The sequence below is a fragment of the Camelus ferus genome, chromosome 5 (assembly GCF_009834535.1).
Source record: "Camelus ferus isolate YT-003-E chromosome 5, BCGSAC_Cfer_1.0, whole genome shotgun sequence".
Classification (NCBI taxonomy): Eukaryota; Metazoa; Chordata; class Mammalia; order Artiodactyla; family Camelidae; genus Camelus; species Camelus ferus.
Genome location: NC_045700.1, coordinates 90,901,499 through 90,920,673, shown reverse-complemented (window position 1 = coordinate 90,920,673; position 19,175 = coordinate 90,901,499). Strand labels below are relative to the sequence as shown.

General features: G+C 58.4%; 1 protein-coding gene across 1 annotated transcript; it reads right to left on the bottom strand.

Annotated features, from left to right (window-relative positions):
* Positions 1-4,638: 4,638 nt before the first annotated feature.
* LOC116663532 (DIS3-like exonuclease 2) lies at positions 4,639-10,555 on the bottom strand. Its single transcript, XM_032479180.1, is given in 8 exon segments — positions 4,639-5,143; positions 5,823-5,924; positions 7,301-7,405; positions 7,578-7,708; positions 8,111-8,276; positions 9,504-9,551; positions 10,272-10,385; positions 10,388-10,555. Coding segments are annotated over 8 exon segments (1,044 nt in total). The 3' UTR covers positions 4,639-4,933.
* Positions 10,556-19,175: the final 8,620 nt, after the last annotated feature.

Sequence of the window (19,175 nt, the reverse complement as noted above, 5' to 3'; positions counted from 1 at the left end):
CTTGTCACCGCCAGGACTGCTACCTGAGGCTTTCGGTACAAGACTGTAGGCGGCACTTTAGCTGAGTGGGAATAGCAGGTGGCCTGTCAGCAGGAATTTTATCTTAGTTACTGGAATAATGGACCGTTGAATATACCCGAGCTGAGTGTGCAAGGAACCTTTTAAACCAATTGTAGATCCATTCCTGCTCCGTAGATAAAGAAAAAAAAGGAAAAACAACAGTTTTAGTTTTAATTTTTATTCAAGTTACAAATTAATGTAGTTGGAAGTATCAAATAGATCCACAGGTTTGTTACAATAAAACAAAAACAGCAGGTTCCCGTCTCCCTCCTGCATTTTCCTATCTCAGAGGCAACCATTTCCCCCTCTTTTGGATTTTAATTTTGATATTTACCCGTTCTAAATCGCATACTTCTTCATTTTTCAATTTTAGTCAATATTTATTGATCTATTCCATAATCATTCAGTCATCTATGGTTGTGTAATAAACCATCGCAAAACAACCTTAACAGAATAGCTTATTTATTTGATCACAAATTTGCAGTTTGGGCAGAGCTGAAGGGAACACCTTGTGTTTACTCTGGGAGCCTTTGGCTGGAGAGCTGGGGGAGCTGGATAAGAGCTGGGGCCAGAACAGGTAGGGTCCTTGAAACTGAGTCCCCTGCAGAGTTTATAGTTAACTTCTCTATCCAATCCTTTATTCCCTTTCTTGTCCTGCCCCAGTTCACTCCAGAACTGAGGAGAAGCAAAGAGAAGAGGGAACTGAAATTGAGCAGGACCCGTTGGGGCCTTCCCGGGTACAAAAGCCCCTCCAAGCCCCCCATTTCCTGTTCATAGAAAATCGGCTTTGGTCTCCTAGGCCTTCCCTGAGTTCCAAAGATCAGACTCAAGCAGTTACTAATTAGAGAAGTCAGGGAAGGCAGGAACAAAGGAAAGGCTGTCAGCAAGAAAAGGAAGAATACCTTAAACAGTGGGCGCCCAGGACACCTAGTTCCCCCTCAAGGGTTATATCTAACAATTCGACACACATCTTTGAGTTCCTCTGCAGAAACTAAGACCCCACCCCACCCAGGTGGAGAACGGTGACTACGTGCTGACCACAAGCACGCGGACCCCAGCCTGGGTGGAACTAGGAGGCTGATGACTAAGATCCCCAACATAGCACCCTGATCACCAACTAATCAGAAGCAAGTCCACAAGCTGCTCAGGTACCTGCAACCCTCACCCCTCATGTTGCCTTAAAAATCCCTCCCCTGAAAGCCATCGGGGAGTTCGGGTCTTTTGAGCATGAGCTGCCCATTGTCCGTGCTTGGCACCCACAAGCGCTGTATTTTCTGTCACCACATCGGTGTCAGTAGCTTGGCTTTACTGCTCGTTGGGGGAGCGGACCCAAGTTCAGTTGGGTGCCACCCTGAGGCTTCAGGAAGATTCGTGTCTTAATTGCACAGGAGAGAAAGCACGTGTGAAGTGGCTTTAGGAGGAAGGGAGCTGATGGGAAGGCTCCTCATGGTCTGAGAACTCCAGAAGGCAGACAAGCCCTGACAGGGAGGCGCCTCTGGGTCGCCTGGGGCAGGAAACCCAGTCCCTCCATAGCTCTGTCCTCCTTTCTCTGAGTCAGGTTCCTTTCCCCGGTGTAGACTGCTTCCTTCACAGTGAGTTTCTAGAAACATGAGCTTCTGTATTTTGCAGACTACCATCCTGGGGAGAGATTGAAACCCTCTCCCAATTCTCATTAGGAGAGACCCCAGGAAAGAACGGGCCAGGTACCTACCCCCACCCCTGTCAGAGATGCTGTGGTGGCTCCTGGGGGTCTGTGCAGGTGAGAGGTATGGGCTAGAAGCTGGGCAGCGTGTCCCATAAAGAGATGAGGCCACTGGGGAGACAGCCCCAGATGTCCTTGGTCCCCTTCACTGAGCACACTCCTGCCTTAAGGCCTGTGCCTGCAAATAGCCACAGGCTCTTCCTGGAGGTGTCTGCCCGCACCTGCCCCCTCCTCAGCACTGGTTTTTCCTTCCCTGCTGTCCACGCAGTCCCCATCTCCTGCCACACTAGTAACTTCTCTGAACTGTAAGTTCACCGAAAACACCTAACATCGTAGGCACTCACTGTTCTTGATAAACGAGAGAAGGAACAAAGGCCATACCCTGATTAAAAGCCTTCCCTGGTCGGGGAGGATATAGCTCAGTGGCAGAGTGCAGCTTAGCATGCACAAGGTCCTGGGTTCAATTCCCAATACCTCCTCTTAAAAAAAAAACAAATAAACCTAATTACTCCTGCCCCCAAAATAATAAAAAATAAACATAAATTAAAAATAAAAATAAAAACCACCCCTGGCTCTGAGGGCCACGGCACACACTACACACTCTCCAGCTGGTGTGGAGGCTCCCTGGTGATCTAACCTGCTCCCACCTCATGGGCCTCTCCCTGCCTGTGCTCTGGGCCCTCTCTTATCCTCCTGACCTCCGCCCTTCATGGCTCAGGTCAAGTACCTCCACGCCTCCATTCCTTAGCCCTCCTGAGCGCGCTGCCGGCCCTTTCGTCTTCTGAGCACCATCCCTTCATTGTGGGAATACACACACCCTCCAGCCTCAGAACTGTCCTAGAACCTTGACCTGCACTGACATTATTTGCATCTACAGCTCCCTCTCCCATGGTGACCCGAGGCGGCCCCTTGAACAACCGTGCAGGTTCCGGGACGGCTGAAGGGACGACCAAGTCTTCCTTTCTGACAAGGTTTGTGTCTCATCACCCCTTTTAATCAACAATCCTTTAACCTGGGGCCACAGAGGACAGTCTTCCTCATTGAACCCGTGGACCTGTGTCCCGCCAGCGCCCTGCACGTGGATGGTGTCAAGGACATTTGCTGAGGGAGCGGCTGCAGATGAAGGACATGGCCAAGGTTGGGTGGGTAGGGCGCGGAGGACACAGGCAGTGGGGGCTGGGGAGGGCAGGGGCCTGAACCCTGGACCCAGCTGGGCACAGTCTTGCTGTGTCACTTTGGCCAGAGACCTGCCTCCCTTCTGGGTGTGGCTTCAGCTTCTGTCCAGTGCGGTGGGGCTGGGCTGGGGCTGCTCTGGGTCCCGGGGCTCTGGGGCTCTCAGGGTGAGTCCCGCGCCCGCCCCCCACCCCCGCCCCGGTAAGCCCAGGCACCAGAGACCTTCCTCGCTGCCAGAGCTGCCTGCACTTACCCGGGGTGGGGGCGCTGGAGCAGCGAGGAGGGGTGTCCGGCCTGGGTCCATGCTGCCTGAGAGGGGCCCAGCACGCTGACCCACCTGCCTCCCTTGAGGGCCCCTCCAGTGGGGGCTCTGCTCTGGCTCCCAGCTCCCAGGCTGGGTGGGACACTCTCGGGGACAGTGCCAGGAGAGAGGGGGCTGCTCCTCCTCGGGCGGGGGGGGCGGTTGAGGGGCTGGGGACAGGGCTGAGACGTCTCCCCCTTGGTTCTCCCCGTCAGGCTGCCCAGGCTGCAGAAGCACCCAGAGACCTCCTCAAACACCAAACCACCAGACCAGACGTCTTTCCCCTCCCAGACACCTGGTTCCAGAAGGCTTTGGGGCAGGAGCAGAGGGGAACGGTGGCCTCTGGGACATCTTGGGGCTGGCAGGATGGACAGACTGAAGGCTAGCTGAGGTGTTGGAGGAGAGAAAGGAAGTGAGGCCAGGTGCGATGAAGTGTCTCTTGTTCCCCTCTGGCCCCAGCCCCGTGCTGGCGGATGGGAGGTGGAGCTGGCTGGTGGCACACTGAGGCAGCCAGGCCCAGTCACCCCTCCAGCCCCGGCCAGGCCGTCTGACAAGGTGCTGTATTGAATTTTTCTTTGAAGAAAATGTGCTGAGACCAGATCAAATGAGGTGTTAATACCAACACCCCAGGAAACAGCCTGGTGGAACTGGGGCCTCGGTCATTGTGGTTTTCACCTCGGTTTCTGGCAGCTCTTGTGGAAGCCAACCTGTGGTTCCCTAGTTTGGTGTCCAAAGTAGAAGCTCAGGCTGAGGTCAAACGAGCAGAGGACAGAGCGCCACCGTGTGGCCTGCCATCTCTGTCCCTGGGTCCCCAAGGTTGGTGGGATCAGTGGGTGCTCAGGCAGATGGCCAGGCCAGGCCAGGGCCACCAGGAGCCCACTTCCCCCTCTCTGGTCGGGAAGGTCAGTCTGGGGGCCTTCATCCCTCCAGCAGACCCAGGCCTCACCCCGTCCCCATGTTCCCTTGCAGCCGCCGGGCTGAAGGGTTGGGAGTGGAGGTGCCGAGGCACCAGCTGGCACTAAGGGATGTGGTCAGGGCCACCCAGAGCTCTGGCCTTGGAACTAGGGGTATGTGTCACAGGAGCCACGCCCCCTCTTGAGGCCACGGGGGCCAGTAGTCAGAGAGGAGGTGGGGGGGTGGGGATGGACACAGCCAAGAGCGGCAGGGGGATGGGTGAGCCTGCCGTCTTGCATACTAATTAGGTTTCTCATCAGCCAGAATGAGGCCCTGGCATCAATCTGCTGTGTGCCCAGCTGTGAATCATCCTGGAACTGACAGAGGTTGTGGAGGGTGGCAACCCCAGCTCAGCTGTGAGGGGTGGATCCTGGGCCAGGTCCCACGTCCTGGGTCCATGGGGCACCCTGCCACCCTGGCCTCCCAGGGGTGCCCCACACAGCAGACAGCACTTCACACTTGATTTTATTCCATGACACTGATTTGCTGAAAACCACTTGTTTCCTGGGCAGGCAAGGCAGTGAGAAATGTGGCAGAAGTGGGGCTGCCCTCCCGGGAGGACCGGGACTAGCTCTGCTCTGGTAAGTAATGACCAGCCCTCAGGTTTCCATCCAGCTCCACCCTCCACCCTCCAGTTTGAAAACTGAGCTGCAAAAAGAAAATAGAATGAAAAAATAAAAACAAACCCCTGAGTTATTAAAAATCAAATTAAAACTCCCCTTTGGTGTCAAAAGGTCCAATTCCTAAAAGCCAGTGGGTGGGGCAGTTGGGCTGGAGGGTTGGGCCAGGCTGGCGGCTTCAGTCCTCCTGCTGCTCAGCCTGCTCCTCACACCGCCCTGCACCTGCGGGTCCAGGAGGCCCTCGGTGCCTGGTCGCTTCAGGATGGCGCCGTACTTGAGAGCCGGGGCCTCTGCCTGCAGCACCACCTCCACCAGGCTGAAGATGGTGATGACCTGAGACACAGCAGAGCCCGGGCATGGTGACAGGGGTGGGATGTGAGGGGCCGGCCAAGGGGACAGGAGGGGCAGGGACCTGCAGGCAAAGCCCAGCTGTGCCACTGTCCACCCAGGGGCCCCCGGGACTCCTGCTCTGTCTCTCCATCCTCTCCTGCCCATCTGTAAGGTGAGCTTGTTCAAGGACTGAGACCATGGTGTGTGGTGAGAAGAAAAGGAGCCAGACGCTGCTGTGAGCACTGCCTGGGGGAAGGGGGCCTCGGGTCAGGGAGGAACAGCTGGGTCTGGGCTGGTCTTTGAAGCACACTGGAGGTAAAAACTGTTTTCTTGGGTAGCAGGTCCCAGCTCACATCAGATTCTCAAAAGACCCCAAATGTTAAGAACCCGGCTTTAGAGGGGTAAGCAGAGGCCCCTTCCTCTCCCCAGGATGCATGTCTTCAAGGGAAGGAAGGTGGTCCCAGAAAGCTAAACCCAAAGAGGTTATGGGGAAGCTGCTGCTGGCCATGGATGGTAGAACCTGAAATTCCACCCAGGGGCCAGGGTGCTGAGGGAGACCAGGAGGAGAGCATGGGGATGCCTGGGGAGCATGTCCCAGGAGACAGGAGGAGGGCCCACCAAACATTGGGGGTGGACGGAACACAGCGGTGTTCTGGAAAAGCAGCCCTGCCCCGGTTCTGACCTGCTGCACTGGCTCCTGCTCCACGTCCTCAGGTTCCCAGACAAGCGTGAGTTCCGGCTTCTTGCCCATCTTCTGGAAGTGGTGTGACCGCAGGGGCAGTGCCTGGGGGTGTACATGCCTGTGCCTCAGGCCCCAGGCTCTAGGTGCTGCCTCCTAACCTCTGATCCTGCAGGGCCCCAGATGCTTGGAAGCAGCCCTGCTCCCCTTGGTCCATCTCAGGCCTTGAGGGGGCTCCCTGCCCTGCTGTAGGGCAATTGTCTGCTTGACTTCTGATGGGTGGGGTCGATCCCCACCCTTGCCTCTTGCCTTTGGCCAGCTTCAGGAAGGCCAGGATAGGACATCTTTGCTGAGGGGTGGGGGCTGGGAGGGGCCGGTGGTTCTGTGTGTTTTTTGGGGTAGGGGGTGGTGGCATTGGCAGGTCTGTCCTGGCTCATCAGGGTCTGTCCTCACAGGGCTGAGGCAGACTGGACATCCATGGCTAAAGGGCTGTCACCCACTATGGGCGCGGGGGCCATCAGCACAGACTGAGGGCTGGGTTGTTTGCAGAGATGACCTAGACCTGAACTTCCATTCTGCTCAATGAACTTCAGGTCAAGAGCCCTCTTTGATTCTAGCTGAACTCCACTGTGTCTCTTCTGCTTTGCTCCATTTTACAAATACCATGTTTATTCCATACTACGTGCTGGGCTCTGCAGTCCCCAAAGTGCTTTGGGTGTTGGGAAGTGCAAAGCCAAGGTCAGGGGCCAGGTAGTGACTCACTAACCACAAGCTCAGCTGGAACAGGTCCCTCAGGTGGCATCAGTCAGGCACCAGGTACCCTTGGAAAGAACCTCGAATAAAGAGACCCCCTCAAGGCGGGACCAAGGCAAGAGCTCGTCTCTTCCTTCTTTTCAGGGGACACAGCTTCCAGAGTGGCCACAGGACATTTTCTCTGGTCTTTCCCTTCCTCATGTTCTTATAAAAAGTATCCTGAAGCCTGCAGACCCTGATTTTCTATTCTGGTTATGGAGGGATCTGTCCTCGGGTCTCTTGAGTTCTTGGGAAAGAGGCCCAAGCCTGATCCTTGGCCTGGATCCCCCATCCCAGGCAGGAGCAGCTGGGTGTCTTGGCAGGGCCCATCGGGTAGACTTGGCTCTAGCACAGGCCACAGCTGAGCGAAGGGCACAGTGTCACTGCCCCAGTGCAAACAGGGACAGCAGGGCCCTCGGCCTGTGGCCCCATCCTCCATGCTAGTATGTCCAAGACCTTACCAGGAACTAGGGAGACGCGGTGGAGACCCAGTAGCAGGAACAGGGACACCCAGGTGGGAGTGGAGCGTGCTAAGTGGACGTAGCTTGGTGTGTCTGTGCGGAAGATGGGGAGCACAGTGGCTGTGTGGCCCTGGGCACTCACATAGACACGCATCTGCACCATGTAGCTGACTCTGCCTGCTGAGAAAATCCCTAACTACGACGGCCAGGGCAGCCCCCGGTACTTACATTACAGTAGATGCGCTTCTGCACCCCATAGCGCAGCACCAGCACGTCAAAGGCTTGGTTCAGGACGCCCAGCACCATGGCTTCCGACTCTAGGGGGCCACTCTCCTGCAGGGTAGGGCTTCAGCCAAGGCTCGGCCACGGGATGTGGCGTTCCCCTAGGGCCCACCCCAACTGCTGAGGGGCCCTGGGCTCCTCCAGGATTCCTTGTGAGCAGGTGCCCAGGTCAGGGGTGGGGAGAGGTAGAGGAGGCGGAAGGGCACTGAGCTGGTGGCCTCACCTTGACCAGGATGGCAAAGAAGAGGCTGGTGCTGAGCTCCTGCACGCGGTTGGACGCCATGCGGCGGTCATTGCAGTGGTCTGCCTGCTTTTGCAGGGCATCGGGCTCCACATCTGGCGGCTCCCTGTAGCCTGAGCAAAGGGTGGTTGGGGGTCCACAGGCAGGTGCGCTGTGTGCTCCATCTGGCCAGGGCTGGGTTGTGGGCAGCATGGTGCCCCTGGCCCAGGCAAGGTAGGGCCTGGGGGGCCCAGGCATAGCTGAGGACTCCCTGCCACCCAGCTCTGGAGGGCTGAGAAAGGTGGACTGGCCACGGTAAGGGTGTAAGGTTTAAGGAGGCCTAGGGTGGCTTCCCCTAGGGCCTACTCACACAAGAAGAGTTTCTGGGCAGAGGCTCCCCCGCTGCTCAGGCTGCCCACCCCTTGAAGCCTCCACAGTCATGGCAGGGTGGTCTCTGGCCACCAGGCACCCACTCTGGGAGCAGCAGCCCTTAGCTGGGCACAGGCAGGCACTGCCCCCTCTGCCACCCCCCTTACCGAGTGCAGCGGCCAGGAGGCGGTGCACCAGGACGTCAGCGAAGCGGCGGATGGGAGAGGTGAAGTGTGTGTAGAGCGGCACGTTGAGGGCGTAGTGCCGGAACTGCGCCTGGTCCTGCAGCATCCCCGAGCAGAAGTACACGGCCATCTGGGGAGGGGGGCGGGTCTCAGAGCCTGGCCAGGCTGGGGCCAGCTGGGTGCGCTCTGCCAGGCTGGGAGACTCAGAGCCTCACGATGGGCAGTCTGGGGGTGGGGACCAACCTGCCAGATCTGCAGGTGGCTGAGCAAAGTCAGGCAGCCCCAAGGAGGCTGGGGCTGTTCCGTCTGAGGGGACCCATGGGCTGCCATGAGGTGGGGCAGAGCCATGAGTCTCACACCCTCTCCTGCTGAAGGCAAGTGCAGGCCTTGCCCAGGGCTGCCCAGACCCCATGGCAGCAGCACCACTGAGAACAGGCCAGACAGCCCTCAGGGGCCCACCTGCCTCTGCTGGGGATGGGGGAATGGGGCTGTTGTTGGGAGCCCCCAAGATGCTGGATGGCCTCCCCCTCAGAGGCCTGTGGGACCAGCCACCCAAGCTCTCGGGGAGGGGAGACCATGTGCTGAAGTTGAGGGCAGCTGGGGAGCTCCTCATCTTCTCCTACAGGCGGTCACTGCTGAGTTTCAGGGGCTGTTACTGCCAGGAACCAGGAGGCAGGAATAGTTTCTGGTTGGCCTCGTCCTCTGGACGGGCTCGGGCCGTTACTCTGGAACGGGGAAGCGGAGGGGAAGCGGAGGGGAAGCCCGTGGCCATGCTAGACCACGAGCTGTAGGACTTTGCCAGAACACCAAGCCCAACAGCGCCATGTGGCCAGAACAGGAGGTAGGAGAGGAGGCCCAGGACCTCCACCACCCAGAGCTCTTCCACTCGGCCCTGGCCTTTGGTGGTGGATGACCCCCTGCCCTCTAGCCTGAACCCTGCCCTGCTGAAGGCCACGCCTGCACCCGGCACCTCTGTGCCCCTACTACTCCGCCTCTCGTCAGCCAAGGGAGGCAGTGCTCGGCCAGCCTCCCAGCCTCAGCCCTTCTTGTCCCTGACAACCTGTCCTGAGACCCAGGCCCACAGGTCTGAGTTCAAAAGGCCCTCCTGTCAGGCAGGAGTTAGGACTGTGGCCCAGGGAGACACGCTGAGTTTCTCCAGGGCCCCAGATGCTGCTGTCCTGAGAGCCTTGGCCACAGTCCCCAAAGCTGCCACTGCTGCCTGGGAGCATGCGAACAGGTTCCCCAGCCATGGCCAATGTCACACCTCATGTGTTCACTTGCTCGCTCCCTGGCTGCCTGCTCACCCTCCCCCGTGCTCGGCCAGTGGACAGCCAGCTCCGGTTACTCTGTGTACGTCGGCCCTCGAATCCAGGACACAGCTGGTGGTGACCTGCTCGGCTGCCCAACTCCTCTTCCCTTCCAGCTCCTGCTGGGCCCTGGGTTATGTCTGGGGTAAGTCACTGGGGGAGGCGGGAGCAGCCTGCACTCCCAGCCGCGTTTGGCCTTTGTTCTCAGTGGTGGCCCACTTCTCCAGATAAGCTGGGGTGAGGAGGACAGAGGGCCGCGGCTCCCTTCCTGGTTGGCAAAAGTGCCTGTGCAGGGTGGAATGGGTGGGGACCCAGAACTGGGGCAGAGACAGGGAAGCAGGTCACTGGCTGACATCAGATCCCCAGGCAAAGGCTGGCCTCTGAGGTCACTGGCAGGCAAGGCTAGGATAAGTACAGTCCAGGTGACAGAGGAGAGGACCCCTCTCCTTGGAGCTCCAGGGCAGGTTTGGCCTTGGAGGTGGATGGCTTGCAGAGGCTGGGGGCAGGGAACGGGGCCCCACTGGCCCTGTATGTGGTGTAAATCCCAGTGGCCAGAGAGGCACATCCCCCTCTCCATGTTGGGGGGCTCTGTACTGTATGGTGTGGGGCCAACATTCATGACTGGGGTAGAGTAGGGGCAGCCAGACCCAAGGGGCCCCCGGTGTCTGGTCCTGGCTGTAGGCGTGCTCCTTGCCAGGCCCTTGTCCCCAGGACCTTCCATGGCCCCCTGAGGGGAAGACCTGACTGAAGGGAAACAAACTGTGGTGGGAGGCGGAGGCTGCCGAACCCTCATTTACAGGCCTTCCTCCTCCTTCCCCAGGCAGGGCCTCGCTGACCTCTGCGCTCCCCGCACTCACGTGGAGGGCCCCGGCTGAGCTGAAGTCCATGGGCAGCCCCTGCTGGTTGCAGAATTCTACCAGGTCATTGAGCATCTTTGTCTGGGGTGGGGTGGGGGGTGCCAGCACAGCAGGGCTCAGTCAGGGAAGGTGTGGTGGACCTTGTGGGCCTGTGTCTGTAACTGGGCGACAGCTGGCAGCCTGGGAGGTAGACGATGGCCTTGCTTCTGGCGGCAGGGCTCAGCCCTTGAGGCTGAGCTTCCACCCCTGCAGGGCCTGAGCATCTTCATAGGGTGATTTTAAGAACCATAGGAGTCAAACGTGCTTCAAAGGCAGACCCTGTGCCTGGTGTGTCATTGGCCCCAAGACCCAGGAGCTGCTTTCCTCTCTACCTTTCATGCTAAATGGCCACCCTGGAATCTCCCCGTGGTGCCCTGTGACTGTCCTACCTGCCATTTGTGTCCCCGCCCTTGACCTTCCCATGCCTCCCCTAGAGACCACCTCCATCCCTCCTGGGCACTAACTGCCCACCCAGCCACTTGGCAACAAGGGCCAGGCTGTTCTAGGGTCACCTGTGTCACAGTCGAGCGCCATTTGACTTAAGATTTAACTTTATATTTAGACCTTGTCGGCCCATGAGGACACTCAGTTCCTGTTCAATAAATGTCTGATTTACTTATTTTCTGTTGTTGGTCAGACACTGCAGATCATCATCATCTGAATTCATCAGATGCACACGTTCACTCATTTATCTGTTGCTCAGTCAGCAAACAGGACTGTGTGCCAGGCAGTTCTAGCTGGTCTCCTCATGCAGTCTGAGTATCACTGTGGGTGGGGGACAAAAAAAGCTGTCCATTGGAGCCCCACAGTCTCCAGTTCAAGGCTTGGGTTGCAGGCTTGGGTGACTAGGGAACATCTGTAAACTTGGGGCTACCTCCCAGGCTGCCAGCTGTTGCCCAGTTACAGACACAGGCCCACAAGGTCCACCACACCTTCCCTGACTGAGCCCTGCTGTGCCCCCACCCCCTCTAAACTCACCCCCACCCCTCAGGTCAAAGGAACTGAATGCCTGGGGAATCTCCCCAGACAGAGCCCTGCTCCTGCTCTTACTTCCTGCAGGGGCTCCCAAGCCTCACCTCTCATGATCTTGAGTAAGGAGGAGAAGCCAAGGGGAGGGACGGGGAGGGTGGGGCTGATGCCAGAACCCCAGGCAGAGACAAGACCTCATCAAGCTGCTTCTCCAGTGACCCCACTACTTGTCCTCCCTGGTCCCCGGTACAGTCCCTGAGTTGCCTGAGGCTGGTGAGGAAAAAACAAGTAGCTCTTGTTAACCTTGAGAAGGAAGTCTGGAGAAACTTTGGTCGCAGGGGCTGACCTTAGACAGGTCCCTTGGTGCCTCTGGGGGCTCCACATCCTTGAGTGTCTCAGCCCCTCCCTCAGGACAGGGTGGGAGTTAAGAGGGCAGCCTGTGGGACTCTCTCCAAGACAGTTCAGAGATACAGAGCACTCCTCCCTGATAAATGTCAATGTCACCAAACAGGGTGGTGGCCCAGGAGCAAGAGCCCAATTCCCTGGGAGCTGCCAAAGCTCATTAGTGCTCCCGGATAGCTGCAGGGACCATTTCCCCCACAACCTGTCCTTAAATCCTTCTCCTACCTGCAGGTGGGGGAGGGAAGGGTAGAGAGAAAATGCAAGCCTGTGAGCATGATTAAGTGGAAGCAGGGCCTGGAGCATCAAGCCCTGGGGTGGCTGGGAGGGGCTCACTTGGGAAGAGGAAGTCCAAGGATAATCCAAGAGGCCAGCAGCCAGCACCCCCTGAGTTCAGGATTCACTGTTAGAAATGGGGCCGGGCACCCATGAAGGGGAGCTGGGCTGGTCAGTACTGGGGCATGGATGGGTGGGTGTCACTGCTCTCATTTCGGGCCAACAAATGGGCCCCTTCTTACCAGACTCTCACTGGTCAGTTCCCTGGTGTGGCCAGCAGGGGGCGTCCAGTATCCTCCTTCCACAGGATCTGGGACTCGGCAGTAGTAGTTTAGAACCAGGAACTTCTGGGCAGGGAAGACCTTAGTTTCTGAAGTCCAACCTCTAACACAAGGTTCAGGGGTCTCTGGACTCCCATTCAGTGTGTTTTTCCTTGGCCAAAGCCAGCTCTCGGGCCAGGGCTTCACTCTGTCCCGGAGAGTGAACTCTGCTCTGAGGGAACGTGAGGAGAAGAGGGGCTCCCACAGCTGACCCGTCAGCAAGCACCCTTCTCCCTGATCTCCTCCCCGCTCGAGGGGCAGGGCTGCACACACAGGCCCACAGCCAGACCTCAGACGATGCTCCACCCGTCTTGGGTGGATAGGACGTCCTCTGAGAACAAACTGCACATACTGTGGTCTGAGAACCCAAGCGGGGATGGAGCCCTGCACGCTGCCCTGGCCTCAGACCTTGCTCCCTGGTCTGGGTACCTGCCCTGATCATAACCCAGCCCCTGCCCCCAGCCTGCCACAGCTCTGTGGGGGTGGGGCGCTGGAACTCAGGAACTGCCTGACAACTGCTCTCCATGGGGGCTCGGGAACAGCTGCTGGCCAGGATCACCTTCCAGAACAGCAGGCCAAGTCCTCAGAGACAGGGCCTTTGTCCCAGGCCTGGCATCTGCTGAGCCTCTGGAGCTCAGTGCCACCAGGGGCCCAGGACTCCGGTGTTCTGGAGTGGGCTCTGCCGTGACAGACAGCTGAACGGCGAGCAGGGGGCCATGCCAGATACAAGCACCACAGCACTCAGTCCGCAGCCTCTCCCCTACCTGTGCTCAGGGCCATCCCAGGGAGGAGGTGAGCAAGCCTAGAGGCGTCAGAGTCCTCGCTCACCTGCTATGGCAGAGGGCAGGTAAAGGCCACAAGCAACCTACCCACAAGTACACACGCTGCTCACACGGCAAAGATGTCTTGTGTAGAAAGGCGATTGCCAAAGTGGTGGAGCTCACAGCCCGGCCCCTGGCCCCATGTTGCCTTCACGTGGGTTCTGAGTGCCCTGCCTGCCCCCTACAGAGCTGTCCTTTCAACTCCCAGCTCAGAGTCTCCGTGAATGCTGCAGACATGGGTTCAAATCTCAGCTTCAGTGCTTTTGAGCTGGGTGAACCTGGGCTACTTTCTTTCCTTCTCTGGGCCTCAGTTTCTTCCATGTAAGTTGGGGCGAGTGACAGGGGCCCCTGGCGGGTTCACTGTGAGTCTCAGTGTGGTGAAGCAGGCAGAGAGCTTGGACAGAGCATGCGCATAGGAGATGCTCCACACCTGTTATTGGGGGGGTGGGGTGGGACCCACCACTGCTGTCGGCTGGGGGACATCCAGGTCCTAGCTGGGGTCTGCTCTAGTCAGCCCAGGCCAGGCACCAGGCTCCAGGATGGGCACACAGGGCACATCTGTTCTGCCAGGAGAGAACCTCAGTTGCCTCCCTCAGATGAGGACCCATGGAGCTGGAGCAGGGAGGGCAGGCAGGGTGGGCTGAGAGGGAGGGTGAGAGGCAGGACACCAGACAAGGCCTGGGCTTTGGAGACCAGACAGGTGTGGGCAAGACCACCTGTGTCCCTGGGTTGGGGATGGAGACAATGGGGACTTCTTTGTGGGAGAGGCTGGTGGAGGCCTGTGGGTACAGGGCACTAAATCACACATCTGGTGTCCCAGTTATTCCAAAAAAAAAAGGTCAACATAGGCCTAGAGATTCATGCTGAAAGTGATGACAGTGGTCACTTTACCTTGGGAGGATCAGGAGGAGGATGCACATGAAGAAGGGTCTTCATATCACTGAACACTTGTATTTTTGAGTCTTTCCAAACAAGAATATATATATGCATTTCTGATCACCCTGGGCTCTGGGGTAGGGGGACAGGCTGGCTTCAGCAAGGCAGCCCGCCTGCCTATGAAGTGAAGCGTTTAGCAGCTCACTTGGTGGAAGCTGAATGCATGCGAGTCATCAGTGTATGGACTCCTGTCCCCATACAGTGGGTTGCTCTGCACCCCTTCCCCAGAATCCAGACTCAGTGATGCCCCACACAGCATGGGTGGGATCTGGAAAGGGAAGAGGCAGAGGGTCCCTTCACCTCTGCCCCTTGGACCACACCCCTTCTCTCCCCAACCAGCTCCATCAATGTTCCCATGCTCCCTCCCACCCCAAACTGGGCATCCAGCTGCCTCCTCAGGGCTGGGCTGGGTCCTCTCATTCTCTTGCTCCTCAGGGAGTCATTTTGACAATGGGAGGGGCACCCTAGGACCCTCAAAAAGAGTAAGGGAGCTGGAGGCCAGATGTTCGGTGTCCTCCACTCACCTCCACTCAGCTGCCCTTTCTGAGAAGGGACAGTAGAGCACAGGAGGCGGGGCCTGGTCACCCTTATTGGTGGGCGGTGCTGGGGGGACTGGGACTGAGTGGTCATGGGCCCAGTCCTCAGTCACCTCCTGTGAGCCCTGGTTGCTGTGCTCAGCCCTGGGGGAGCCTCTGGGGCTGGGTGTGGAGGATGAGGTGCTGTACAGAGAGGCCAGATGGAGCAAGGCAGGCAGACAGGATGGCCTGGCCAGGAATGGGGAGGCAGAGGAACAGGTCAATGCCAGCTGAGACTCTGGGAGAGGGATGGCCAGGAGGGGTCCTACAGCCGACCTGGGAGGGAGGCGGGGAGGGCGAGCTGAGGGCCTGGCTCCCCACCCTCCAGTGGCTGGAGCAGCAGAGTCCCTGGGGAAGCAGGTTTGCCTTTGTGCCTTTCTGTCAGAAGTCAGCTCCCTGAGACAATATCCATTTTTACATTTCTTGGAAATTTCATGACATTCATTTCAGGGAAAATAAAAGCTGTCGTTGCTGCAGAAATGATACCAATCAGGGCCTGAAAAGGCTGGAAAATTACCCTCTTGCAGACAAAACATTGAGGGATAAAATGAGGATTAAAAGCACAAAGAGCCATTTTGCCACTGCCATGCCCTCCCCTTCTGCTTTATGGAATCACCACATTTTACATAATTCTACCTCCTCTGGTAGAATTAGTTGGACCCAAGAAGAATGCTTGGGTCAAAGGAGGACCCTGAGATGATTACATGTGGAGGCAGAGAGTTTTCAGAGTGTGGCTTAGAGGTGAATGGATGGACACACAAGGGACAGGCAGAATGGGGGCAGAGGTTGCCCCCTGGCCATCACCCTGTCCCCTCCCTGGGGCAGTTCATCATCCCTGCTACTGGCCCCAGGCCCACCAGGGGAGGGGAAGAAAAGGGGATGGAACAGGTTGATGGGTCCTTTAGTCCCTGTTTTGTTGTGGTCCTTATCAGATGGGGCTCCAGGGCAGTCTTGTGCTGTCTCTAATGTAATGTAGGCCAGTCCTGCAAGCTGGAGCCACCATGTTGGGAGTGCCGGTGTGTTGTGGGGTCCCCCGCTAGGGACACCAGAAGTAGAGGGTGGGTTAGGCAGGTGGGGAGGGCAGAGACTCCAGAAACAGTATCATTCATCCAGGAAGCCCTGAGGTCTCTGTGAGTGCAGTGGTGAGTGAGCCAGGGAGAAGTAGGCCCTGTGCCCAGGGGCTGGGAGTCATGGGAGGGAGGTCCCACATTAAAAAAGCAAGTTGAACCAGGAGAAGGAGTTGTGTGAATAAATTCCTAGCCCCCCTGCCTGGCCTGTTCTCCCACCAGCCTAAATACGAAGGTCCTGAAGCCCAACAGCCCATTGGAGCACTGGGGCTGCTGTGCGGAGCAGGTGGACTCCCTCCCTCCCTGGTTCCTGCAGGGTGGGCTCTTTCATTTCTCTCCAGTCGTTTCCTTCCCCAGGGGCTTCCAGAGCAGTGGGGACCCAGGCCAGCCAAGTTTTGGGGGAGGCACTCTGTCTCCCAGGCTCTTCCTCCATCAGGGGCAGGGTGAACCAAAACTCCTGGCGCCCGTGGAGGGCTGGACATGGGCAGGATTAAAAGGGAGGATCAGGAAGCCCCCTTATGGCCGCCTGCTCTGCTGCAGGCGCTGTGCCAGGCGGTACAGGCACTTATTTCAGTGCACCCACAGTCTTTCGGGAGTCCTCCGTGGGCGGTGCTCCAGTCCTCAGTGATCAGCTGGGATGGCCTACAAACCTACTCATCAGCTGGAGCTCCTTTACTGCCAGCTGGTAGGCATCCCTGAGTGGGGGCGTTGGATCAGAGGGGACCCCTTCCGGAGTACCTGGCGCCCCCTCACTCCTCTTGGGACGCGAGTAAACCTGGAATCCCCGAGCCTAAAGCCTTGCCAGTCCGTCGGGAGAGTGTTCCTGCAGCCGCCTTCGCCATCCCTGCCCCCGAGCTGACAGATAGCCAGGATGGAGGCAGGAGAAGGAACGGGCGCGAGGAGAGGGTGCAGGAGGATAAAGCGGTCGGCGTGCCCCTCCCTCCAGGGCGGCAGGAGGCGCAGCTCGAAGAGGCGAGGAGAAGGAGGAGGGCGCATGGAGAGAGCCGCTGCCTGTCCCGCGCCTGCCCAGCTCCTGTCCCGCGCCTGCCCAGCTCCTGCCCCGCTCCGCCCCAGCTCCGTATTGATCCGCTGGATTCCCGCTTGACCTAGGCGTTCGCTTTCGGGATAAGTGACACCGGAGCCCACTGGCGCCACGTAAACCACCAGCCACCACTGCCCCCGCCGCGGTGCGGAGTCCCCAGGCTTCTTCTGTGTCCTCGCAGCTCCGGCTCCGGCTGGACTACCGGGCTGGGCTCTGCAGCCCCGCGGACTGCGCGGCGCTGCACCAGAGGCTCCCCGCACAGGGCTCAGGGAGTGCGGGGACAGGTTGCTCCGGGCCGGGGGAAACTTTGGCCAAGTTTAGGTTCCCGGGAGAACGTGTTGAAGCCGGGAGTGGCCCGGGGCGAGGACGGGGGACGGAACCGGATCCGGGTTCTTTAGGGCCGTGTTTTCCCTGATCCTGCGCTGCACTGCGCGCGCCGGCGCGGGCCGCTTGGAAAGGGGCTGGTGGGCGTTCTGGCCATTAAACAGAGAAGATAGGGCTGCGATGGCTCTGCGGGCACCCGCGAGGACAAAGTTTGGTTCTTCTGCCGCTTTCTTGAGTGACTAGTTCCAGTGCAGAAAGCCGAAGGCGGATTCGGGGTTGGCACAGAGGCGCGGCTGACCACACCCGTCCCAGCCTTCTCTTTCACCTGGCCTTGGCTGGAGCAGGTCGTGGACAAGACACAGAGAGAGGAGAAACAGTCTTTCATCGAAGGCCTGCTATGTGCCAGGCCTCGGGCCGGGAGTCCCAGTGCTTTATTTCAGGGGCCTCCCAAACCTGCAGGGGGCATCTGTGCGCCAGGAGGCCTGAGAGGAAAGGCTGTCACTGGCCTTATGGAAGGTGGTGGCCACCCTGAGCCTTCCCCTCCCTCATCTCCGAGTGGGTAGGGGAGGCCAGACCCCAGGCTCACTCGCTGGGGGACTCAAGGTGGCCTCCATCCTTTCCACCTAGTCCAGTGCCCTTCCTCCGCATGCTTGTGGGCCACGTCCGACCCAGTACCTCTCTGAGTCTGTGGCTCACTTTCTGGAAGCTGGGGCTGAGGGAGACCAGCGGATCAGAGGGAGTGCAGCCAAGGGCATCCCAAGGACAGAGTCCTGGCCCTTAGGACCCACGAAGTTCAGACAGCCACAGAACCCAGAGCCACGGGGTGACCAGCAGGATATAGTTGTGATATGTGTGTCCTCCACTGTTTCCCAAACTGCTTTTCCAGACAGACACTGAGAGCATCTTCAATGCAACCCAGCGAGGTGGATAGAGGACAGAGACAGCCCCTTTTACAGATGGGGAAACTGAGGGGGTAGTGAGCCCTGCGCAAGGTCACAGGGCTCATGTCAGATGATGGGTGAGTCTTCGTTGCTGGGCTCTCACAAACTCCTGTTTTCCATACTACGCTCAGCATCCACTCTCAATGGGTTCTGTTAGGAAAGTGTGCACGAACTGTGGACGCTGGCCATTTCCTTGTCTGCCAGGCCCTGTACATGCAAGTGCACCGAGGATTAGTGACTGACGCTGCCAGGGGGAGGAGTTGACCCAGCTGAGCTCAGCTGCTCACTTGACCTCAGTTTCCCTTGTGTTGGGTAATGGTCCATGAGCCCAGTGGTGAAGGCCGTTCCAGTGGTTCTAGAAGCAGCCACAGGCAGGTTGTTGTAGGGCTGGCTCCATCCGTCCCCAGGCGGCTCACCCACACAGCAGGCATCCTCTGAGCACAGCTCATCGGGATGACAGAAAGCAGTCCTCCACTAAGCATTCAACTGCAGGGAAATAAAGGAGCTCGGGGATGGTTTACAATTGTGATCAAGCTTCTAGGCGTCCACCTGTGTGCCCATGTTCACAGGGCCTCACAGTTCTGACATCCACAGTTTTGAGACTGAGCCTTGAGCCCAGGGGTCACTGCTGGGTGACCTTGGCAAGTGACTCACCCTCTTAACCTCTCCAGGCCCCTGGAGCATCACTGGGAGACCCAGGGTTGTGTGTGAGGGAGGGGTGGGCTCTCTGCTGTGGGTGGATGTGAGCTCCTCCCCCTCCCAGGACTGCACAGCTGCTTCCTCAGCAGTGGGGGCACCTCTCCAAGTCCTCAGGGCCAAGGATGCTGGGGTGGCCTCAGCCCAGGGGCCCTGTGGGTGCTCACTCTGTACAGAGTCATTTAGAGATTGAAGCCAGCTGGAGAGGTGGGCTTGTGTCAAGCTTCCCTGCCTGGTGTCCCAGAGCAGGTGTGGATGTCGGCAGCCCTGAGATTTCTGGGGTAACCAGGACGGGGCCAGGACATTTGGTGCCACCAAGCAGCTCTGAGTCCTAAGTCTTTCTAACCAGTTCAGTGGAGGCCAGGTTCAAGTTTCTACCACCCATGCAGTTGCTTCTGTGCCAACCCTGATTTGTGCCCTGAGGGCCCCAAGTGCCCCAGCTTGTGAGGAGCCCTAGATGCCATATCTGTAAATGGCT